General features: G+C 35.6%; 1 protein-coding gene across 3 annotated transcripts in view; it reads right to left on the bottom strand.

Annotated features, from left to right (window-relative positions):
• The window catches only part of CSMD3 (CUB and Sushi multiple domains 3), a 908638-nt gene that overhangs the window by 420219 nt on the left and 463550 nt on the right, over window positions 1-24869 (bottom strand). For all 3 annotated transcript variants that reach the window (XM_090283433.1, XM_090283434.1, XM_090283435.1), the window contains one exon: window positions 12212-12324. In XM_090283433.1, coding sequence (XP_090139559.1) covers window positions 12212-12324 — 113 coding nt within the window. The remainder of the gene's footprint in view (window positions 1-12211; window positions 12325-24869) is intronic.

Raw genomic sequence — 24869 nt, 5'->3', positions numbered from 1 at the left:
AGTTTGTTGGTATCCAAATATTATACCTAACTTTCCATATTTTATTGTTAAAAGTTTATTTTCAGAGTGTCTTGAAATTTCTCTTTTTGTTGGACCTTGCTCTATTTTTAGGTCTAAAGGTGATGGGAAAACTACCTTAAAACACATTGTGAATGACAGATTTGAAGTAGTGTGAGTTTGACCTAAAATCCTATTGTATATTCCTGAATGTTAATTAATGTTAAATAAGTTTTTAAAATTATGCTTCAGTCTTAAAGCCATGATTATTATATTAGTATATTACATTTCCTTCAGAACTCTTTATTTTTCGATTCTATATCTTGGCTGTTTGAGAAAAACATCCTTGAGTAAGGATTTTTTTCTTGTTTCACTGGTATAAAAACTGATGATAAGAATGTGAATTAATTAATCCCATCTTACATTTTTTATTGCTCTTCAAACTTATTTTGTAAAAGGACCCTAAACATAACTATGGTGTTAGATCCAACAATTTAGCAGGTAAACAGCCTTTGCATATTTATTGCTATTTTAGTTTTTCATTTTCATTTTTTTCTCTTAAGCTTAAAGAATCAGATTTTCAGATGGTTATACATCTTTTCTGACCAAAACTTGAAGATACAGTGTCACAAAATAAGAGACATGAAAATATGATCACACAACATCATTTTAAATGTGTATAAAAATACAGAAAATTTTCCTAGGCTTCGTCGGATCCTTTGCTTAAGTAGAAGCAAGATGAGATTTCCATTCCCACATTATTTCACAGCACACAAACCATGAATGGAAAATAATTATGCTTAATATAAATAGATGTTGGCTGTCAATGTAATTCTCTATTTTATATTCTATTTTATTCTGTACGTGTCATTTTATATTTTCATTATTTGTATGAGTCATTTCATCCAGTTTAGAAAGTCCATTTAATGTACCTAACAACTTCATATACAGATGGGTGCTTAATAAATATTAGCTGTTAATGACGTTTATGAACCATAAAAATTGCCAGCATATATTGACCATATGATTATTTGCAAAAGCATAAATATATTTATAAAAAGATATTTTAATCTAAGTGTCTAGTGTTCTTCAGAGTAACAAAAAAAAAAAAAGGAAAAAAATGATGTTTTTCTACCTCAGGAATTGCTTTGAATATGCCCTAATTGGGAGAACATGGTGCTTAGTTTCACAATTGAATTAAGATAGAGAGACAATATTTCTATCTCCTTATTGCTACCAAGGATGTATCAATCAGAGAATACCATTATTATTAACTGGCGTGGCTTTGCTAGACAGTTTGAGTCAAAGTTACTTCTCTGAAATAAACTGAACAGTAGTCTGAAATGCAGTGAAAACTACAATCAATATGAATGACAGTTGAGGGTACTGGCCAGAATATGCTGCCTACTGATGCCCTCACAAAGTTGCTCTTCTTTTTCTTTTTCCCAGCCTGGAAATACACCATGGAAACTGAGTAATAGACTAAACCAGAAAACTTTGTTAACAGATCAATGTCAGCAAGAACTTGAAGCTTTCAAATATTATACTTCTATTAATATAAAATACTATCATTTTACAAATATTTCTAAACATCTTTAGGAGTACTATGAAGTTTTGCTTTTTAAATTTCATTTTTTAATAAACATATTTATTTTTAAGAGAAATTTTAGATTTATAGTAAAATTGAGTAGAATATACAGAGCCCCCACTTTCATACACACACACACACACACACACAGGCTCCCTCACTCTTGACGTCCTGAACCAGAGTGGTACATTCAGTTTCCACTTGGCTTTGCTGTTGCATGTTCTATGGGTTTGACAATTGCATAATGACATGTGTTCACCACTATAGCACACAGAATAGATTTATTTCCCTACAGATCCTCCTGCTTTGCCTTCAATTGCTCCCTCCTCTCCAGCTCCTGGCCACCAGTGATCTTTTTACTGTCTTCATAGCTTTGCCTTTCCCAGAAAGTCATATAGTTGGAATATGTTATGTAGCTTTTTTACATTATCTTCATTCATGTAGTAATATGCATTTAAGTTTCGTCCATGTGTTTTTATGGTTTGATAGCTTGTTTCTTTTTAGCACTAAATACTATTCCATTATCTGGATGGACCACAGTTTATTTCTCTCAACTACTGGAGAACATCATGTTTGCTGCAAGTTTTGGTAATTATAAATAAAGCTACCGTAAATATATATGTGCAGTTATTTGTGTGGCTATCTGTTTTTAATTATTTGGGTTAATACTAAGCAGTGTGATTGCTGGATCATACAGTTAGAATACATTTAGTTTTGTAAAAAAAACTTCCCCAGCTGTCTTCCAAAGTGACTATAGCTTTTCATTCCCACCAGTAGTAAACGGGAGTTCTGTTGCTTCAAATCCTCACCAACATTTGGTGTTGTCCATGTTTTGAATTCTGGCCACTGTGATATGTGTGTAGGAGTATCTTGCTGTTATAATTTGCAGTTCATTAACGGCATATGTTTATTTTCCATATATATAATCTTCCCTGGTGAGGGGTCTGTTCATATATTTTACCCATTTTTAATTGATTTGTTAATTCATTTATTATTGAATTTTAAGAATTATTTGTATATTTTGAATAATAGTCCATCATCAGATATATCTTTTGTAAATAGATTCTCTACCATTCTGTAGCTTGTCTGCTCGTTCTCTTTACAGTCTTTTGCAAAGCAGAACATTTTAATTTTAATAAAGCCCAGTTTACCAATTTCTTTTTTCATGGATTGTACTTCTGGTTTTATATATAAAAAGTCATTACTATATTCAAAGTCATCCAGGATTTCCCCTATATTACCTTATAGGAATAGTTGCATAGTTGTGCATTATATATTTAGGTCTATGCTTCATTTTGAGTTAATTTTTGTGAAGGGTGAAAGGCCTATGTCTTGATTTATTTTATGTATGTGGAAGTCCAGTTGTTTCAGCACCATTAGTTAAGAAGACTATCTTTCCTTCATTGTATTGCATGTGTTCCTTTGCACAGATTAGTTGATTTTATTTATGTATGGGTCTGTTTCTTATCTCTCTATTCTGTGCTGTTGATTTCTTTGTTCATGTTCACCGATACCAGACTGACAAAATGGCTGTAGCTTTACAGTAAGTCCTGAAGTCAGGCAGTGCTGGTCCTCTCACCTCATTGTTCTACTTCAGTATTGGTTTGGCTATTCTGAGTCTTTTGCTGCTCTAGATAATTTTTTTTTTAATTTTCACTTTGTCATTTTATTAGCTGCCAATCATAAAAAGTTATTTATTTATTCACTCACTTATAATAGTTTATTTTTATTGTGTTTGCCCTGATGATCAACAATTATTTGGTATATTTTGCCAAAATACTTAACATTACTTGCTTTCAATATAAAGCCTCATTTAAATTTTGTAAGTGTCCCAATCCCTTGTATTATTGTTGGAGCTCTACATCAAATGAAGCTATTATGAAAATTAAATATATAAATTATATAAGCATGCATGATATTTACAATGAGAAAAGATATACATAATAGCATTGAAATATATTTTCTTGCCAAAAAATATTCTGCCTGTTTTGACAATTATGAACATTTCTCTCTTTCTCTGTACTTCCTTACTAGGCCTCTTTGACCTACTGTTACTAAATTGTTTTTTTTTCAGAAAGAAGTCTTTACTCCCATATGTACTTCATCCTTTCTTTTTCATTTCAGAAATTGCCTCCTAACCCAGTTCTATGTCATCTATGTAATTATATATTAGACTGTCTTCTTTCTGAGGATAGAATATAAAGATATAAATACAAACACACACACACACACAGATACACACATTTATCTATCAATCTATCTATCACCTATCTATCTAAAATACTGATCTCAGTGTTAGCTTAAGGAATGTTTTCATTAATATAAGGATTAGCGCATGTGAAAAACTAGATTTTTAAAAAAGTACTCACTCTCCTCCCCCACTTTGAGGGCATAGAGTCTACTTCCCTACCTCTTCTATTTGGGCTTGCCAATGTGACTTGATTTGTCCAATGGATTCAGCACACAAGATAGAAGCTGAGCTTTTACAGTATCTTTATGGTTGAAATTGTGTTATATGCACCGTTGCCATTGTGAAGAATATACCATATCTGGTCTAGCCCACTGGTTCCAGTGGAGTAAATGATGCATAAAGCCAAATTCAGCCTAGATCACCACACCTTCAGCCTATCCATAGACTTGCAAAGATAAATAATTGTTATTTCAACTACTGAGTTTGTTGGTAGTTATCGTTGCCATTGTGCCCACTAAATGATATAATACCACATATAGAAAACAATTTGTTTCTAAAAATAAGTACCTCTTTGTACATGGATTGGTCTTATTCTAAAATTTTGAAATAAAACTATCAAGATGTCTTTGTCAGTTGAGATAAGCAAAAATAAAATTGGGATTTTATTTAATCAAGTGAAGAAAAAATCTGTTCTCCTCTGCCATTAAAAATCACATTCTAAAAACCTAAATACCTCACATATCTCACATCTTACCTTCTGTTTACATCAAATAAGAAATAATAGTTTATTTTCCAATGTTACTTCTATTTGCATTGATACTACATTTTTATTTAGAATATCTTCCCCAATTAACTGAATATGAGGAGTAATCACCAATATAACATTGAAGATTAAAGGACTATTGGCGTTAAGGGGAAAACATTTTCATCAGAAGTTGTGATGATTATAAATTATTTGACAACCAATTTGTACAGCCACAAAAATATATTTGTCAATGAAGCAACTGTATATAACTTGGATCCATAGAGAACTATGAAGTGTGAAGCAATGTAGCGCAATGGAAAGTGACCCTCTCAGTAGCAATGTATCATGGTTGCACTTTGGACTCAGGCACCACCTATAGTGACTATGGGAAAAATAATCTTTCTTGATCTCAATTTCCCCATCTTAGAGAAAATAAGTAGCACCACCTATAGTGACTATGGAAAAAATAATCTTTCTTGACCTCAATTTCCTCATCTTAGAGGAAATAAGTACATTTGATTTGATTACCTCAAAAGTCTCTTCCATCTTCAGTGTTCTATGATTCCATTATTTTAATAAATACTAGTTCTTGTCCTCCGGAGAAAATTGGGAAAACTGCTTACCTGGGAGCAGACAAAGTGATCTTTTGCTTCCATTGAGTAAAATGGACTTCTTTAAGCTATCACAGATTTATACATGGCTCCTACGCCGAAGCATGACCTACTTCTTTCCATCTCTCCAGCTCTTCTAGGACTATTCCCCAGCCCCTCCTTTTCTTCATTCCTGTCAAACAACCTGGAGAACTACCAGCTCCCTAAATGGAACATGGCATTTGTACTTGCTCACATGCATCCAGTTTCCAGTTTCAGTAACTCCTGCTCAGCCTCAGTTCAAGGTCACCTCCTCAGAACAGCTTTCCTTGAAGCCTGCTTTAGGTGTTTTAGTCTCCAAAAAGCAGATTCTGTTTTTCATTCTCAGTGCTTAACGCATTCATGGTAATTTGAACGCCAGTCTTTGTCCCACGAGACTGAAGGCTGTCACTAAGTCTCTCCCTTCTTGCTTTGCACTCTATTCTCTTCACAACGCCTGGCACACAGCTGAAACCCAATAAATACCTCATAACTGATATCACTTCTAATATTCTACAGCTTCTCACTCTCATTTCGTGCATATAGAAACAAAAGCCTTAGTTCTCAATGTAGACTGACATAAAGCCAAATGGGATATTTTAGGAGCAGTAGTTTTCTGAAGAAACTTTATATACTCATTGTAAAATAAAAATTAAAAAATCCTATTAGCTAATACAAAGCAAGAACAAAAAAGAGTAAATCTTACTCTAATATAAAAGTTTTCACAAGTCATGCTTAAAAGCCCTCTTTATTCTGAGAGGCAGAATGAAACACTCCTGAAAATTCCACGTAAAATACAAGTGACTGTAATTTTTCTAGGAAAGAGAAACCTATGTTTACAAAATGCAAGATTTCAATCAAGAAGATGAAAATATATGAAGAGAAGTGATATTTCAAAAAACACAATAATGGGAAACTTGCAGTAAATTCTAAGGGAAACTTTTATCTTGAAAGTTATATAATGAACGTCCCACTGAAGGTGTGTCAGTTTACTACAATGAATAAATATTGGGTATAATATTATTAGACAATACAATAAACATATCAACATTTAAGTTTTCAAATCTAGTAAGAAAATATTAGAACTCAAGGGAACCACAGACACTATTCAGTTCAACCTCCTGCTTCTAAAGATAAGGGAATCATCATTTCTGCCAATATTGAATTAGTCAGTGATGCACACAGCACACCCCCAAAGAGTATAGTTATTTACATAAATAAATTTAGACTTCAATTTAATTATACAAAAATTGAAATATATCTCCGTAATATGCTAATATTATGTTAGTATATGACAAGTGCCCTGGCTGGTTTAGCTCAGTGGATTGAGCGTCGGCCTGCGAGCTAAGTGTCGCTGGTTCGATCTTCCAGTCAGGGTACATCAGAGAAGGAAAACTCTGACTCCAAAAAACCTCCGCTGCCTTGCGGCATACCTCTTCAGGGGAAAGGCTAAGGGAGTAAACCCCGACAGAAAATCCGGAGCTGGAGTCCCTAAGGCGGTTTGACGTTGTAGTCAACACCGGCAACTCCTGCGGCGCACCTGAACCCAAGCTGTATTGACTCCGTCTTTCCCTTGGATCCTTCAGCTGCGAAGAGAGGGGGGGTCTGCTGCATGGGCAACAGCAGACCCTCCATATTACCCTGCCCAGGCTCTGTAGCTTCAGCTTCACTGGAGAGGACACTCCAGCGTCATCACAAGGTGTCGATTCAACACGGGAGGAGACAGATACCATGTCACTCCCGAGTCGGACTGCACAGCCATTCTCGGCGGTGCAGATAGACTGTTAAGAAGCTACACCATCGTCTCTCGAGACGGACGGCTGCCGACGACGATATGACAAGTAATGTAATTACTGAAAACTAGAAACTTCTTCAGTTTTATTTTCAAATAACTAAACATTTTTTATTAAAAAATGTATTTTTAAGATATTATTAAATCATCATCTAAGCATGTTCTATAGATAACTGTGATCTTGTTAAATTTAATTCACTTGAGTTAAAGAGGAGCATATGGAGAAAGAAAATATTTGTTAAATGATATATTGCTGACTGGGTCGCTAAATTTGTTGGAGAGTTGCCCTGATATGCCAAGCTTGCATGTTTGATCCCCTGTCACGGCACACACAAGAATAAAAAAATGAATGCATAAATAAATGGAAAAACAGATTCATGTTTCTCTCTGTCCTTTTTTTTCTGTCTCTAAAAATCAACAAATACATTTTTTAATCAATGATATAACTATGTCATACTTCATTGTATTACACTAATTTGATTTTAAAGCACTAGAAAATTATGATATATGTGGAAAACTTTTGGGAATTCATGAATCTCAAACAAAGTCTTGAAAGATCTTTATTATTAACTCTTTATTAGTCTTATTCCTTAAAGCATAATTTTCAAATTAAAAATTTAAGAATTAGCTGTTAATAATATAAAAATTCTTTAATATTGAAGCCATTTTGTTTTATATCAATCTCAATGAGTTCCTTAGCAGATGAAAGTTTGATATATTTATTGGACCATTCATATAAATTGTAAGACGTACTGTGGGGTGCAATGATGGATTATACAGGACCTCTGTTTCAATGTATTATCTAAAAATATAAGAAGTGTTCATACAATTAACTCTTTTGCCATATGACAACATTTCTCCGTCATATAAATATGTAGCAAAGACTTATTTTTTAACTGACTCTAATCACAGATATACTAAGGCTTAATGTGGAGATCCTACAAAGGGTGACTTTTGGAGAAATATTCTAATACAGAGCTAAAAAGCATATAAATGGAGCAATATGAAATAAGCTGATATAACTAGAATTTTTTTTTTCTAGTTTCAATAAGAATCAGTTCCTCATAAGAAAATGTTAGGTTTTCTTAGGCATGTACTACCAGGATTAAGAAGTAAGTGGTGTATTATAATGAATTTTTACTTGTACAACCTTGCATAAACCTGAGTGTTTTAGTGGAAAATGAAATAGTAAATACAATAGTCAGCGCTTCATTCTTGCTGAGAAATAAGCTCTATAATATCATAACACTCTTATCTGTAATAGATTTAACCTACCAAAAAAAGAAAAAGAAAAAAGAAAAACTTAAATTCTACAGGTATAACTACTTCAGCACCTAAAATACAAATTCTAAGAAAGTATTATTCTCTTATACTTAAAAATCATTTTGAATGAAACATAGTTACATTTAAAAATTGTGAAAACATTTTTTCTCATAATATTTTCATATTTCCTCAACATAATACAAATTAAAAATAACACAGCTTAGATTAATGTTCATTTCAAAATATTACTTGGTATTGTTAACACCAAAATTTGTTTACAGTCTCCTTGAGGCATACTTGTTGAACAAGGAGCTGCTCACATTTAAAAAGTAAAGTTTGACAAATTTTAATATGTGTGTACACCAATGAAAACATCACTAGAGTCAAGATAATGAACACATCTATCGCCCTCAAAAGGTTTCGCTTGGTAATTCATATCTCCATATATTATTGCCAAAAACAATAATCTGCTTTCTGTTACTATACATTTTAGATAGCATTTTCTACAATTTTGTGAAAATAGAAATACTTATTGGGTTGCCCAAAAAGTTCATATAGTTTTTTTGTACAATGCTTTTCGTAGTTCATAGTTGTCTTTATTGGATTGTATTATGGCCGCTGTGATATCAGCTGTGCATTAAAACAAACAAACAAACAAACAAACAAAATGCCCTGACTGGTATGGGTAATTTGGCTAGGCATCATCCTGTAAAGCAAGAGGCCATGGGCTCAATCTAAATTAACATCATTTAGTCACCACTTTTATTTTCTTTAATTAAAAAAAGAATATATATATATATATATATATATGTAATATGTTTAACTTATAGGAGATATACATTTAATGCTATGTCATACACAATCTACAGGTGACAAAAAAGAAGTTATCTTTAGATCAGAACTGGAAAGCTATTTTAGCAGGTGTTCCATTTAGAACCAACACACTACATAACAGGGAGCACGATGATTATGAAAATTATTTTTAGAAGGCAAAGTTGCTGAAGCTATCTTCACATCAAAAATTGAAACTTATCAAAATGAACCCTGCTTTAACTTTGAGCTCAGCAACTTTCTGCATTTAAGGATGCTAAAATAAGATGTTTTGTTGGAAAAAAGAATTCATGGTAAACAAAGTTTAAGGATATATTTTACCCTATATTACATCATATTATATAGGTTAAATCATTCGTTCTGCTTTATTGAATAGTCATTAATCACAATGAAAAAAAGGTGGTTGCTATTGGAAAAATAGAGATAAATATGACATATTGCCATCTAGTTATAAGTTATATAATATATGATGGGGGATCCAATAAAAGTAAATTATCATCTGGGGGGCAGTGAATGTTCTAGGAACCCATATGTTTCATTGCACCAGCTGCCGTTGTTATGAGAGGCTGTGTTCGGCATCAGTGAATTTTTCTTGAAGACTCTTTTAACGTGTTTGCCCATTCAATGAGGGATGATTTATAAATGTACCTGCCCACACCTTTCTGACTGTTCAGCAGTTTTTGACCCCAAATGGCTACAACCCCCTGCCTCATCCTCCCTATTCACCCAATCTTTCCCTGAACGATTTTTTGTTTGTTTGCTCAGATGATAAAAGTCCTCAAAGGGAAATGTGTCGCCAATGTGGAAAAGGGGAAACAAAAAAATGTTAGAAACACTAAAAGGCATTAAAGTTCACAAGTTCAAAGACTGTTGTGACCCATGGAAAAAAGGTTGCAATGGGTGTACTGCATCAAATGGAGAGTACTTTGAAGGTGACTGAAGTTTAAATAAATACACAATATTTTTAATGAATAAACTCCATTTTCTTGGGTACCCCCTCATATATATGGAAGGGAAGGTTTTATAAAGCAGAACTGCTCCTTTGTAATAGGTGGAATTATGGGAAACTTCAGAGAGAAACACGTACTTGTCTTGAAGGATGAGAAATGCAATGTTAAATTAAAATTAGAATAGGGATTCAGGAAGAATTCTCTGAATGTCCAGAGGAGATGTGTGAAACAACTTGCTCAGTTCAGAAAATTATGAATAATTTGATAAAATTTCTTGTAGGAAGAAAGACAAAAACATTGATAAGAAAGCTGAAAGATAAGATCTATGGAGGTTTTGGATTCTAGACCATGAAAATTAATAGAAAGAGAATAAAATGGTAATATGATTACCTCTTCGCTGCTGGGAGATCACCATTAGCAGTGTGGAGGTTAGATTGCAGGAGAGCAGATTGAAGGGAGGGAGAGTAACATTATTCACTAAGAATCTCCTTGGTTAGTTTCAAATATCCCATCTTTGTGGACATTGTATATCAATAGATGGGCACATTTTTCTCTGTCACTATATTATGATCTTCCTGAGAGAGATAATATCTGTATGTTCCTTCTAATTCATTCAACAACTCATTCTGTGGTTGGCATATAAGCAGATCCTTAAGAAATATATATATTTTTAATTAGTCTTGTTGGAAACTGAGCAGAAAGAAAACAAAATAACTCTAATTTTTGTGTTATTTTACAACACACTTCTAGCTCTTGAACTGCAGTGAGGTGAAGAGCTTTGTAAATATCAAGAGAATTCTCCTGCTGCTACAACCTGTTCATGAGTTTTAATAACTGTGTTCTCTGTTGAAGCGTTGCCATTAATGATTAATATAGTTTATAAGGTTTAAATTACTTTACGTTTTCTGACAGGTGACCTTCATAGGGCAAGGAAAATAATAAAATCAAGAGGAATATAAGGATGCCTGGTTCAATCAGCCATTTAAAGGGGAAAAATAAGAAAAAAGAGAAATCAAGATATAGATACTTTCAACATAAGCTGACCATTCTTTAAATTCTGTAACATTGTTTTATTCACTAAGGATAGGTGTGGCTTTTAAATGAAGGACAAGTGTATTTTAAATTATCATCAGGCTAACTTTTTTATTTTTTTTATACATTTCATGAACTATTCAAATTAATATAATACTGAATTTAGTCACAAGTTAAACACACAGAATGCATATGTCCTGTCTCCCTGACAATATCATTCATTCATTTCCATGTGTTAGGATACAAAATCATGACAAGCCAATGTTTGAAAAAGAAAAGTCTGATTAAAAATTATTATTATGCAAGTAAGAGAATTTGGTCCAGCCATTGTTTAATTGATAAGCTAGAGAATAATGATTTTTATCACAATAGAAATAATTAATTCAAGCAACATAATGTTTTGGTGGGCTATTTTACATTTTCATCTCTTGAAGCATGAGTTTTAAGGGACTCTATTAACATTTACATATTTCTTCAATCAGAATTCCAAATTAGCATTTCTAATATGTACATTGTATATATACATCCATTGTTTCTAACCTTAATCATTTCATCGTGTGTCAAGCATATTCATGATTTCACAATGCTTGCGTCTATCTCTTATAAATGGAACTAGAACAAAAGATTTTGTTATACACATGTAATTAATCATCAATTTTTCACTACCAACACTGGGATGGGTGGTATCAATTTCACACATCTGTGGTCTATGAGTTATATAGGAGTTAATAATCTAAACATTAAAGCTATGTATTTGAGATGAGAGTCGGTAATATATTTTTTAAGTACCTGAAATTCTTTGAGAAAGTAAGCTTTTTACTTGTTATTTAAGTATTTAATAATAATAATTACTATAGTTTGTTTGTTTTTGCCAGAGAAACTGTATAAAGTGTACAAATCTGCATTGTCTATTCTGGGAAAGGCTAGGAGTCTAGAGTAACTAAAGCATAGGAGTAGTGTTGTGGACTAGGGGAGACATGATGTATGCATAACAGACATGTGAAAAATAACTATTTTATGTAAAAAAAGTGAAATAAACATTTGTAGGTAATGTAAAAAGGAAAGCATTTTAAAAGACATTCTTGCTTGTGTTCTGGAAAACTTATTTTGTGGATGCAATTAAACTAGAGTTTAAAAGTACCCCCTGGTGGTATTAAGATAACATATTTTGCATAGTGGCAATCCATCATTACCTTTGTAGTTAACCTTGAAGCCAACAGATCCAACACTTTCATCTGTTTGAAGGTGCAGCCACATCTGGCTACTCATGCTCACTATCAAGTCTGGCACAAAGCTTCCGGTAAGCCTAAAAAGAGATGGTCAAAGGAGACAGAAATGAGTTATTAAAACACCCTCTGGAGGCAAGTTGTGGGAAAGACATTGTTGGTTAGAAAAAAGCATCTGTCAGATAAATTTACAAAACTACGCATTGATGTAACAGAACAAACAATGCAATTGAGTGATCAAGGTGCAGTATAAACAAGCACCACTAGTATCTTTAACCAGGTTAGATCTGTCCTGTTCCTGAGGCCACATACACAATTTTATATCATCAGAGAATTGTATACTTCTTTTTGAACTGAAAAAAAAATCTATAAAAATCTTTAAACTTAAAAAACAAATAAATAACACCAGGAATGTACTTCATTTTAAGCTTTCAAGTTTCACAGAACTCTGCTCTCAAGAAACATTGTAAAAAATATTTAAGCACTGTGCAAAACAATAAAATGCCAAGCACCATAATATAACCCTTGGCAATACTGACGTTAGGCTAGCTCTGTCACGTATGTTCTACTGCAAATATGTTTATTTTAAGAAGCATGCTGTTAATTTCATATAGCATCACTACATCTATGCATTAATGATCTCATTCAGTGATGCTCAATTTTATAACCCTAACAAGGGGAATTACTTCATGTTTCCTCTGTTATTAAAAATGCTGCAGTCATACACTTGAAACAAAGCCAAAGGCCATATAAAGGAGAACAGGAAATAATTAAATAAGATCTTGGGGGAAAACAGATATCAAGATTAGAAACAGAAAAAATGGATTTTCTGATGAGTGAAATACATGTAGATAGGGAATTCTTAACTACCTTTAAAAAATACAGATTTTTAAATTAAGAAATTACAATGTAACCTACTTCATTGCTATAACCACAAGGATAGCTGGAAAATTACATGAGCACCTAACAGTCCCTTCCCATCCACACCCGGGAGGGCAGCTGTCACCAGGCAGCACCCACTGCCCCACTGCCTGGAGGTCTGGAGGAAGGGCTCCCTGGAATGTGGACACACACACGGAGAGGCCTGAGAAGCCAGGTGTGTCAGCTTTTGGTTTCTGGATTTTGTTTTTGCGGTTGTGTCATTTTGAACCAGCGCCTTCTTCCTCTGCTGCCCCCCTCTGACCTGTTCCTCCAACACCCCTTTGTATGGTAGCTCCATGTATGTCCTTTTTCCTTGTGAACCCCATGGCCAAATGTCCTCATGCCCGCCGAGGTCCATGGGAAGGGAGCAGGCCAGGACTTAGCTCAGCCATGCAACGGAGACACCAGGTGGAGGGCGAGTGGACGCGACTGGCGGCGGTGGGAAAATAAAAGTTTAAATTTATATAGCAGGCTGAATATAGAGACGGCAATTAGGCTGGGTGGTAAATGACACTCGTTGAAGCCTGATCCTATGGAACTGTCATGCAGGCAAGCGCCTGATCAACTTTCTAGCAGGAGAACGATTCTGGCGAAAAGTTGGCTTCCAGAGGAAATAATGGACACTGGTATAACTTCAGTGGATGATAACAGTGTTGAGGCTGTTATTGTTTCACCCCCAAAGCCCATGGAGACAGAACTGGGAGAAACTAGAAACGTAAATTCTACTGGTGACTCTACAGCCACATCCATTTCCATGGAACCTATCACAGTGTTGAGTAACAACACTAACCATGTTGCAGTGAATACCACAATTATTAAAGGCGATTCTAACACAATGCAACCAGCATTTCCAAGTGGCCTTCAGCAACGCGGTGCTAAGACTTCTGGGACTATATCTGCACATCAGGTTATTTTAAGCAAAGTTTCACGAACATCTTAAACTTGGTGATCAGACCCTTAAACCAGATGGACAGAAGTTCATTTTAATAACTCTGGGCAAGTCTGGTTCTCCAATTGTTCTAGCATTGTCCCACAGGCAACTTCCCCCAGCTCAGAAAGTTAAAACTCAGGCCCAGTGGTAGATATGAAGTTACCCTGCAGCAAATTAGTTACATTAGAGACAGGCCAGAGGTAAAACTTTCATTGTGTCTCAGGATTGCTCCCAGGAAAGCAACTGATTTTTACTACAGCTCAGCCTTCTGTGTTACAGATCGAACAGTTAAAAACACTACAAGTGAAAAAGAAAAGAAAAACAGTGGAAGCGTATGAATTTAAATGTTTGTTAAAGTTGATTGGTAGTTGTGTTTGCAGGGTGGTTAATTGCTTAGTTGTTAGTGAATTCTTTTGAATGCTGTGTTTGGTGATTTTTGTGTGTGTGTGTAAAGTGTGATATGCTTAATCCTTTGAATATTTTTGCTAGAGAATTTAGAGCAAACTTAATTTTGGTTAAATTCCAGATGAGTGAATTTATATCTTTTTATTCATTTGTAAATGCACTTTATTCTTGGTAAAAGTTTGATCACAAGGATGTTCTGCTGGTATAGAGATGCCAGAATTACTGATGGGCTGTCAAAAAATCATCCAGACATAATTTTTTCAGTTAACAGTTGGCTAAAGTCCAGGAAAACTCTCTGCTCTGTGAAACCCTTGGAGCCAAAAATAGTACATAGTAGCAAGTGGGTGCCTTTCTTTGGAGTTTACTACCCATTCCCATCACTCACGTTTGCATTTGGGAAAAGGCAGTGCCTTGTGATGGAAGGTAACATGCAGGCTTTAGAGTTGGACCAATTAGATTTCAGTTGCCTCTCTACTACCCCGCCACCTGTGGAACTTCGGAGATGTTACTTATCATCTCTGGGTTTTTCGCTTTAGCTGGAAGATGGCTATTTGATCATGATGAAATATATAGTAACAGCAAGTACTTGATGCCGTTCTCAAAACTTTGAGGACTCTTCAAAATGCTACCTATTATTAGTTTGAACAGGACATTAACACAGAAGGTTAACAGAATATTCATTAAATAGTTTCCTGTTTTTCATGCTCAAATAGTCTTTTTTTAGTCACACTACTCTTAGAAATACAATGAACCACTTAAGATGAGGGAACATAATTGCATTTCCTGTTTGAAAGAGTCACTTTCAAAGGCTTGAGTCAGAAAACTAAATTACTTGTGTAAGCAAATAGGAAGATTCAGGGAACTAGCCACTCTCGGCTGATACTAGAAATGATGTTTGATTGTTATGTTGGCAAAATAATAGAAACTTATTTTTTAATGGGTTTTTCATTTAATAACTTTGTAAGATTTCTCAAACCTTGTAATTTGCCCATGTCTGTTCCACCGCTGTTAAACATTCAGTGCTCTTTTCTTTTCTTTTCTTTTTTTTTTCATTATCATCTCAGTTAACTGTAACTTCCTTTTATTTCTTCTTTCCATGAGGGTCTTTGAAATGAGATATCCTATCACCATCAAGCAGCTTGTTCTCAGCTTGTGTTTTAAACCAGTTTTGAAACTAGTTTTTCATTGGTTTACCAGAGGATATCTGGCTTTGGTGATATTGATCATAACCAAGTCACAATAAACCAACAATGTACATCAGAATATAAAATTTTCATTTACAAAAGCAATGTATACATGACCAGTTTATGTGTATCCACTAGTTTTCTGCATAATAAATCACCTAAGTATTGATGATAAGAACATATACAGGGATCAAAAAACAATAATAATAATTTTACATAAAGTTTCCCTTCATAATAAAAGGGGTTTCCCAAGAGCATTAGTCTCTTGGATGGAGGCTATACTATAATTAGACCAGGAGAGGGCAGCATGGAAGAACGTATCCTTGAAGTGACCATGGCAGCAAAATGTCAGCCAACAAAATTGTAAAATATCATCCGTGGACCGCATGAGCAATATAGCTATAACACAGTGCCCAATGTTACAGAATGTATGTGAATCTATCACAAGGAAAGTTAAATATCATGATTTAATTATGGGAGTATGCATGATTGAGCAAAATCATGAATGTTATGATATAAAGACCCTATAAGATACTACAAAATTTTAGATTATAGTTATTTCTTACTCCCAAAGGAAATTAAAAATTATTATAATATAAAAGCTACACACATATAACTCTCCTTTGTCATATATGTGTGTATCTATATGTATATATCTACACCCACACTACCATTTGAAAACACCCTGCAATTAAAACCTCGTGGCATGTGAACTTTTAATTTTCAAAGTGGTTGGTTAATCCATACTAGTCTTTTGAGCTACAGTCGCAAAACAGGTTTGTGGGCAAGAGTAAGACCTCAAGTCAGAGATGACATAAAGTAAAATAAATCTATTATGAAATGAGCATGAGAGCTTGAAACCATAGATTGTGAATTAGATATATTATATCAAATATGCCAACAATCCATCTCACAGAAGATAATAAAAGATGTGTACAAGTGAAGATTTAGTTATTTATCTTTATTATATATCTTCTATCCATTTCAGTCAGAAATGTTACCAGACAAAGCCTCTAGCATGGTAATTTTGTCAGTTCATAAAGAACAACTAATGCATATAGTCTAAATTGTTCCCTTGCTAACTTATTCTCAAGTTGGCTGCAATTCTGCCCAGTTCACCATTCATTTGTGGTGTAAAAGTAAATATAGCACAAACCTAAAAAATAATAAATAAAATAAAAATTTTCCTGACTCTAGAAAGACAAATTCCACCTTTACTTAGCATTTCCTTTAGAAAACTTGAAATTGTAAATGCTGTCTGTTACTTTCAAATGTCTGGAAATCGTTTCAGCTAAATGAGCGTCTTGGCAATTTTGCATGTCATGAATGTTTTTCTTGGAAGCCTCAGAACCCTCTTTGAAATGTGGCCATCCAGGAGGATGGCACCCTGTCTCCCTCTTTCGGTGGGCATTTAAGTTTAGCCACATAGCTCTGTCATGTAACTTCCTGCTTGTCATAAAAATAGAAGCTGTATTTCTCCTTTCGATAGGAACAATGAACATATATGCAATGGACGGTACCTGCCTGACTGTATAAAAACGTGAGATTTCTTTCTCTCAGCAATCTCCTTAACAGGTTGCCTGTGATGCATATCATGGTCTGGTTGAAAGCTTATTGAATACTAAAACCATTTCAGTCTTTTCTACATTTGGTGGAGGAAGTTCTCTGGGCTGGCAGGAGATTTCATTTTGAATTGCATTTGCCCAGCAATTTGGTGATGAGGCTGGGACCCCGGCGGCAGTGCCTGAATGGTGTGGACCAGCGGAGGGGCTTGTGGCCACAAACCAGCCATGCAAGAGGCCCTGGGTTAGATGACGTCTCTCTTCCAGTGCTCTGTCTGCTCTTTTGGAGTACTAGCTGGATGAATCACCCTCTCCGAAGTGAGGATTTTACGACTGAGTAAGCACGGGTAAACTGGGCTCTAAAGTTGCATCCGGATCATGACTAGAGTTGAAGGAGGAAAACTATGAAAAGCCAGGAATATCCCAGGCAGTTCTTTCTCTTAAACAGCTAGCTACACCCTCTGTCGCCTTTGGAATGCATGTGAGAACACAGTCTTTCAGGGTATGTGAGTGTTTTAGGAGGGCCTCATTCTAAGCAAACAATCACTGGTATTTATTGGATGGATATCATTCTAAGAGGAAAGTTAAGAAGGACTTAGATGGCCGGTAAGAAAGAGAAGAATGGAAGAGGGAATATGGGAATTAAACGTACTTTCCCTTTCACAGAAACCTTTTATTCCTTTCTTTGCTATTTCTACGCCCTCTGTTCCCCCTACTCCTCTTTATCCTTTCTAGGCTCATATATATCCTGGCAAGAGGAAAGTGATGACGTTTTAGATACATGGTTCCATTTGTTAGTGGATTTCTCTTCAAAGAAGGATAAGGACACAGCTCCTTCAGCTGGGAATGAATGACCTGCCTTGTTCGAGGACATGTGCTTCTGTGCCTTGTATCCTAGCCCTGAGCTCACTCTGCCCCTCAGCGCAGATTCTGTCTCTACGCATCATGTATCTAGGAAAGCAGAGATTACACACTGATAGCTGAGAACTTGTGGAAAAGACAGATCCCTATATGAAGACAACATCAGTTTCCCTCATTACTTGGAAAAAAGGCAAAGCTTTAAAAAAATTTTTTTATGTTGATGCATATATCAACATGAGAAAAGAGCCAAAAATTCATGTAAGTGCACTTTTTTTCTTGTTAAAATGTGAGGGAAACCAGCTTTGCTTATTTGATCTCCAGAGATACCGATGCCATTGAGAATAAACCCAGCATTGCCGCCGGCTGTTTTTATTCATATGAAAGCTTTCTGCGGTTCCCAGAAGTTTGCAGACATCCTTCGCAGATTCAGACTCCCACGCTTCTGCAGGTGCCCAGACTATTGTGTGAAATTATGTAACTAGCAGACTTTACTCACTTGATGTCACAAACGTATTGGGGGTGAGAAAATGACCCACAACATCCAAGACTAGCCAAATATTCACCCCCCACACACACAACTGTAGAACTAAGGGCTCGGGAGACCCATGGAAAGAGATGACTCAGACCCTTTCCTCTAAAGGTGAGCTGGAAGAAACGGCAGTGTTAGATTCCAAAGGAGGTGACGACCCCATTATTCCCATCAGCAATTTGTTGGGACAGTCCCAAAGTTCACTGGCATGGATCCAAGGGCAGATCAAAATCATCCTTTGGTCCTATCCACCTTTACCTTTCTGACTAGCTGAGCTTAAATGAAGAAAAAGGTGGCAGAATGACAAGGACAGACTTACTCAAATCTTAGCAAGCAGTTACTTAGTTTTGAGACAATCTAAAACTATGGAGAAGAAAAAGAAGTTAAAAACTGCTGTGTTGACTGTTCAGTTAAAAAGTATTTACTAAAGGAAAAAACCTCCATTCTGGCCAATCTTGGAAAGAAGCAGAACAGTAAGCTTTAGTATTATGAGAAGCTAAGGCATTGGATCAGGGATTGAGGAGAACAGATTCTAGATGATGCAGACGTTACAGAAAAAGGGAATCAGGAAAGCCCAGAAAGCTAAGGCATAATTAACAAATGGTTTACAACTGACTGAGAGAATCTCAGAGGTAGGAACTGGTAAAATGTGTGTTTCAGTTACTTTCTCTCAGGTTAAAATATCCTCACTTTTTCTGGCAGATTCTGGTGCTACTTAGTCTGAAATTTGCCGAGAAATTCATCAGTTTTTATCTGATCGGTTGTTGGTATTTTGAATAAGTTTTATACTTGTGGGTTTTTTATTATTTCTTCTGTGATTCCCAAGTGAAGCCTGCGAATGAACAACATATTCTGTTTCTCTTACCTCTCATGTGAGCCTATTGTGGAAAGACCTCCTGTGCAACGAAGACTACCATATCGTGTACTCCATATGGAGAGTGTGGGGATTGCCCCAGGGGAGAAAAAAAGCATCTGATTTGCTTATTGAAAGGAAAGGGATACAGTAGAGAGTAGCAGTCTTGCATGGTTCTGGACAAGCACCCTTGATCAGAATCAAATCAATGCATCACTTTGGGCCCCAGGAATAAGATATAATAGTGGTTTCAACAGAGATGTAGAATCAATAGAAATGGTTTACCAAAAGCATAAGCCATAGCCATGTGTCAAACAATACCCTTTGTCAAGAGCTGAATTAGAAGAACTAAAAGCAGTTGTAAAAAGAACTAGAAAAAGAAGGAGTAATTATAAAAGGGCACTCACTCTGTAATACCCATACTGCCAAACATTCAGTAAAGAAGGAAGGTGAATTTGATGAGGAAGGTTGACCTTTATACAAGACCTTGAAGAAGGAAATAAACTAATTGTTCCAGTAACACCTGGACTAGTTCCTAACACTGGACTATTATAAATTTGATACTACCCTCTGTAAAGTTTTTTCTACAATTGACCTATGCTCTGCTTTTGTTGGTTTTGTTTACTGTTCCTCTAATGGACAAGTCTAAATTTCCCCTTGCATTTACTTATAAAGAGTCCAATAGTTATGGCAAAAGGTTCCTCAAGACTTTCAGTACGCTCCCATATTTTTCTAGTCATTTACAAGAATAAAACTTAGAGGAGGTTATACTACAAGAAGGATCTGTAAGTATTCATTATAGAGATGGTTTGCTGGTAGAGTCAGACACTAAAGAGAAAAGAAAACCTGATGCCTTGTCCTTGTTACAATCCGCCCTTCACAGAATGTAACACTTAATTAGATAAATAGCATTATTACTAAACTGAGGTCAAATATTTAGAGCATTTGTTGTTGAGGCCCTAAAAGAGTTGGCCCATTTTGCAGACAAAATGCCCTATTATAAAATAACAACTTAGACAATTTCGATGACTGGCAGGATATTGTAGACAATGGATTCCAGCTTTTGCAGTGTGGGAAAAAGTTCTGATGGAGCCATTGCATGATGATTTCTCAGATCTTCGGATTAAGTCTATACATTCTGAAGAGGCTTGGGACGAAAAATTGACTATAGTCTCAGTTTGAGGGATTCCAAATTTTGTAAAGCATTTCTACTTGCTTTGTCATGAAAATAAAGGTGTTATTTTGGGGGATTTTAAGTTCCCAAGCTGGTATTAGGCCACACATCAATGATGTATTTTGCAATTCCTCTGGAGGCTCTGACACTGTGGATACTGGGATGCTGTGACAGCGGCAGACTGCCTTTAAGAAGAATGAAACCCTTACCTTCAGTCACTTGACTTATTTGCATGCCCGACGTGTTGTGACAGCTATCTTACAAGTGCGTAAGATTCCAGACTATGTGAGCATGCCATCAGACTAGTTATGAGCAAGCATTATTATTCACTTTCAATTCTGTGCTTGGGAGATTAACTCTCCTACTTCTTGTTAGTCTTTTACCAGATCCTGATCAAATAGATGGTCATGACTGTACAATAGTAATAGGATAAGACAGTAGGCCCTCATATAATTTATCTGATATTCTTGTTCATAATGCTGATTTAATAGTGTTTGCTGATGGGTCATGGACTCAGGATGAGAGTGGCTAACTTAAAGCTTTGTATGCTATAGTGACTTCTTACTCAATTTTGGAAACTTATATTGTTCCTAGAACTAAACTGGCACAACAGCCTAGACAATAGTAGTGACGAGAGTTGCAATTCTTGCAAAGATCGAAAAGCAGCCTAGCCACTAGCAATAACCAGAGATTGAAACATGGAGGTACAATGCGTTTGATGTCTGTCATGAAACAGAGGAAACTTGGAAAAATACAAGATTCTTTACTTTGAGGGGAAATAGAATATCTCACAGAAAATTGGCAGCTGATGTGTGAGAGGCTGCACATCTGCCTGCTCAGACCAGCACTCCATTGTAGAGCTCACAGGAAAACATCCCAAGGCAATGATTTTGCTGGTGGAGCTGTAGAAGCTACTATTCAATGTGGCAGATTTCAAACTTAGAAACCTTGCATTTAATATGACAAGCAATTTTTGTTATTTTCCAAAAATACACTTTGCAAAAGAAAGTTGAAAGGGAAGCTAAAATAAACTTTACTAAATTATGGGATAACCCAACAAAATCATTGCTATGTTGCATTCCTTATTTCTTAGTTAATAATATTGTGCCATCAACATAATCATCTAAGTAAAAGAGAGATATTAAAGGTACCAGACTCCATGTATCTAAAAGATGAAGTTATTCAAAGCATATTAAAGATATGTGCACCTTGTCAGCAGAATTCTTTCCAGGACACACCTAGGTACATGTATACGTAGGCAGTCTTCCCCAACCAACTTTACTGGAGACTTGGTGGCTTTTGGATTTCATTGAATCAATGCCTATAGATTGTAAGAGAGTTTGTCTAGCTGTGGTGTATACGATGTCTGGATGATCTGAAGTCTTTCCCTCTTCAGATGGCAAAGCTCAGACTGTGGTAAGGTAATGCCTCTCTTACTTCACATGTTTTCTATTCTGGGGATACTAGAGCATAATGAATCAGAGAGAGGAAGCCATCTTATTTCCATCATCATCCAGTAATTATGCAAATGTTTGCAGATTTCTATAAATTGGATCAAACTCATTTGCTAAGACTTAGCAATATACTAGATTAAAATAGCCTATAGCTCTATTGCTAATCTTGTTAAAAATTAGAACTCGCATTATATTTTTCCCTTTGAACTTATATTTGGAAGGCTAACCCATATAGCTATCAAAGGGAAAGATAAATCCAGGAATTCCCACAAAGGACTTGAAACTTAAATTTCTAGAGCAACTGATAATGGCTCTGAACTCAACTGAAAAAGGTATTCTAACAGACATAATTCTCACTGACTGCCTTGCTGTCATATTCACAGTAGTGTTTTGTTTTTTTTTTTTAGTTGCCAAAGAATCACATTTTACTCAAAAACAAACATGTATTTATAACACTACATTTTTCCTTCCGTACTCCCAGTAATATTACCCACAATCACTATTTCTAAACAGCTCTAAATTGTACTCCTGATGGCCAACAGAGCCTTAACATCCTCCTCAGCATTACAGGGATTTAAAATAATGAGGGATTTTTCTGGACTACAGACTCCTCTCCAACCTTTTCTTAGAACATTTACTTTAGAAAACTTGCAATTATAAATCTTGTCTCTGTCATTTGAACTGTAACATTTCTACAACCCAGGAATGTCTTTCTCAAGGACCTGGGAGTTATCCCTTTGAAATATAGTGATCAAAGGAGACAGCACTCCTTATTCTCAGTCTCTGTGGGAGTGTAGGAACTCAACTTTTATAGGCAACTATTAGAAAACAAAAATGGCCTATTCACACTGATTATTCTTCTATGTAAAATTCTCCAGTACTTTTGCACTAGCTCACTCCAGTATTTAAAAACCGCCCCAACTTTCGTTTCAGCAGAGTTGAGTTCTATTTCTCCTTTATATTGCAACTGTCTAGACTCTTTTTTAAATAGTTGGATCCTATTGCAATAGGCCTGATTCTTCTTGCAACTGTCTTAAATAGAGCCTCCCCTGACAGTTTTACTGACCTGCTGTAATTTTCTTCTTACACAAGTACTGATGTGATCTGTACTTGTAAATCCAGCAATCCAAATATTGGCAGAGTAAAAGTGAAACCATCTTCTTACTATTTTTTATAATACCAAAGAAAAGTAACTGATACACATCCAGATACAGAATCTCTAAATATGACACAAGAAAATAAGTTTTTTAATTTGTTTGATTGGAAGGATGGTACAGAATGAAATAGATCTAATGAGGAAACAAACAGAAATCTACTATTTACAGATTAAGAATGCAGGAGACAGGTCTAATGTTATTTAATTAACTTTGAGATAGAAGCTCTCTACAGTCCAAGTATAAATAAATAAATAAAAGTGGGTATCTATTATTCATGGAGATTTAATTGACTGTTATAACCATTGACTTACCCATGTAAAAAAGTGGCCCATAGGCTAGGTCTGTCCTCAACCACAAGTAGAGCCATATAAATTAAACACTGGAAGTGTCCTATATACCTTTAAATAGGTGCCTCACAATGATAATAGGTAATGGTTCTGGGTATCTTTGTGTTTCCTGTCTGGGAAAAACTACTTGGAAAGATGAAATAATTATTGAAGGGTCTTGATTATCTTGTAAATGTAATGTTTCTTATATTATTGATGAGAACTTAGGAGAAATTTATTGGATTCTTCAAAAGAACACTTCAAGTAGATTTAACATGTTTAATACATCTTTTCAAACCTATTATCTATGAACTTAAAAACACCTTTTTAATATGTTTATTAACAGAGTAATCTCAGTGTTCCAAATTCATCCTAATCTTCCTCGTAAACTCTTAACGCTAGAATAAAAGAATAAAAGCACTAAATAAGTGCACTCAGAAATATCCAATCATAGCATTTAAATATCTTAAATATCTTATAATTTTATCTGTCAGGTATACCTCAATAATGCTAAAAAAAATAAAAAGGCTAAGAAGGGTATATGAATAAATCCGTCGTCGGCAGCCGTCCGTCTTGAGAGACAATGGTGTAGCTTCTTAAGAGTCTATCTGCACCGCCGAGAATGGCTGTGCAGTCCGACTCGGGAGTGACACGGTATCTGTCTCCTCCCGTGTTGGATCGACATCTTGCGATGAAGCTGGAGTGTCCTCTCCAGTGAAGCTGAAGCTACAGAGCCTGGGCAGGGTGATATGGAGGGTCTGCTGTTGCCCATGCAGCAGACCCCCCCTCTCTTCGCAGCTGAAGGGTCCAAGGGAAAGACGGAGTCAATACAGCTTGGCTTCAGGTGCGCCGCAGGAGTTGCCGGTGTTGACTACAACGTCAAACCGCCTTAGGGACTCCGGCTCCGGATTTTCTGTCGGGGTTTACTCCCTTAGCCTTTCCCCTGAAGAGGTATGCCGCAAGGCAGCGGAGGTTTTTTTGGAGTCAGAGTTTTCCTTCTCTGATGTGCCCTGACTGGAAGATCGAACCAGCGACACTTAGCTCGCAGGCCGACGTTCAATCCACTGAGCCAAACCAGCCAGGGCTGGAGGTAAGTTTATACATATATGTTAAAACGGCACATGGAAAATAATCTGTGGAAAAAGTTCGAGTTCTGTTAACAGCCTTCAAGAAATAATAGCATAATTAAGCTCAAATTCTGATCTCTAGTTCCAGCACCATCATGAAGTTGCCAGAAATGAAAAACAGTATTTCCAAGTGGGAATTAA

Source organism: Furipterus horrens, unplaced genomic scaffold (genome assembly GCF_987537825.1).
Source record: "Furipterus horrens unplaced genomic scaffold, mFurHor1.1.pri manual_scaffold_7, whole genome shotgun sequence".
Lineage (NCBI taxonomy): Eukaryota > Metazoa > Chordata > Mammalia > Chiroptera > Furipteridae > Furipterus > Furipterus horrens.
The sequence above is the reverse complement of the archived record's forward strand: the minus strand, read 5'-3'. Positions and strand labels throughout refer to the sequence as shown.